The 790-nt window shown below is 37.6% G+C and overlaps 1 protein-coding gene across 1 annotated transcript in view; it reads right to left on the minus strand.

Moving 5' to 3' along the window:
- Positions 1-6: 6 nt before the first annotated feature.
- The window catches only part of RNF128 (ring finger protein 128, E3 ubiquitin protein ligase), a gene marked incomplete at its 5' end in the record, with an annotated part of 34,046 nt that continues 33,262 nt past the window's right edge, over positions 7-790 (minus strand). The window contains one exon of the mRNA XM_010832358.1: positions 7-405. Within this exon, the coding sequence (XP_010830660.1) occupies positions 272-405 (134 nt within the window). The remainder of the gene's footprint in view (positions 406-790) is intronic.

The following is a 790-nucleotide window of genomic DNA, read 5'->3' on the forward strand; positions in this document are numbered from 1 at the left end:
ATGATTACTTGACAAGAGTTTTGAATATTTAAAAATGTTGCTACTGCTATCAAGAGGAAACTTGCCTATGAAAAACATTATAATGTGTTTGTGGAAAAGGTTAATAGGTTTAGTATTTTAAGTCATTTAACTATAGCATAATATTAGTCATATCAGCACTTTCAGTATCATTCTTATTTTATTAAGTTTATCCAGTTCCTTAGTAGTAAACTAGGCCCTGATTGGCAGTTCTGTTATTACTAAAGGTTCAGGTTTTCTACTGATACAGATTTTATGATTTAATTTCTCGAACAGTGGTCTCCTGATCAGGACTTTCATCTTCTTCAAAGGTTGGGTTGTCAACGTGAGGAACAACATCCACTGCCATGGAATTTGCTTCATGGTTTACCAGCTGTAGATTTTCATCTTTAAAAAAAAATGGCATTTGAATCAGTTCTAATGAGGTGGATGAAACTGGAGCCTATTATGCAGAGTGAAGTAAGTCAGAAAGAAAAACACCAATACAGTATATTAACGCATATATATGCAATTTAGAAAGATGGTAACGGTGACCCTATATGTGAGACAGCAAAAGAGACAGATATAAGAATGGACTTTTCAACTCTGTGGGAGAAGGCGAGGGTGGAATGATTTGAGAGAATAGCACTGAAACATGTATATTACCATATGTGAAATACATGACCAGTCCAAGTTTGATGCAGGAAACAGGGCACTCAGTGCCAGTGCACTGGGACAACCCAGAGGGATGGGATGGGGAGGGAGGTGGGAAGGGGATTCAGGATGGGGGACA

The sequence above is a fragment of the Bison bison genome, unplaced genomic scaffold (genome assembly GCF_000754665.1).
Source record: "Bison bison bison isolate TAMUID 2011002044 unplaced genomic scaffold, Bison_UMD1.0 scf7180017860914, whole genome shotgun sequence".
NCBI classification, from domain to species: Eukaryota; Metazoa; Chordata; class Mammalia; order Artiodactyla; family Bovidae; genus Bison; species Bison bison.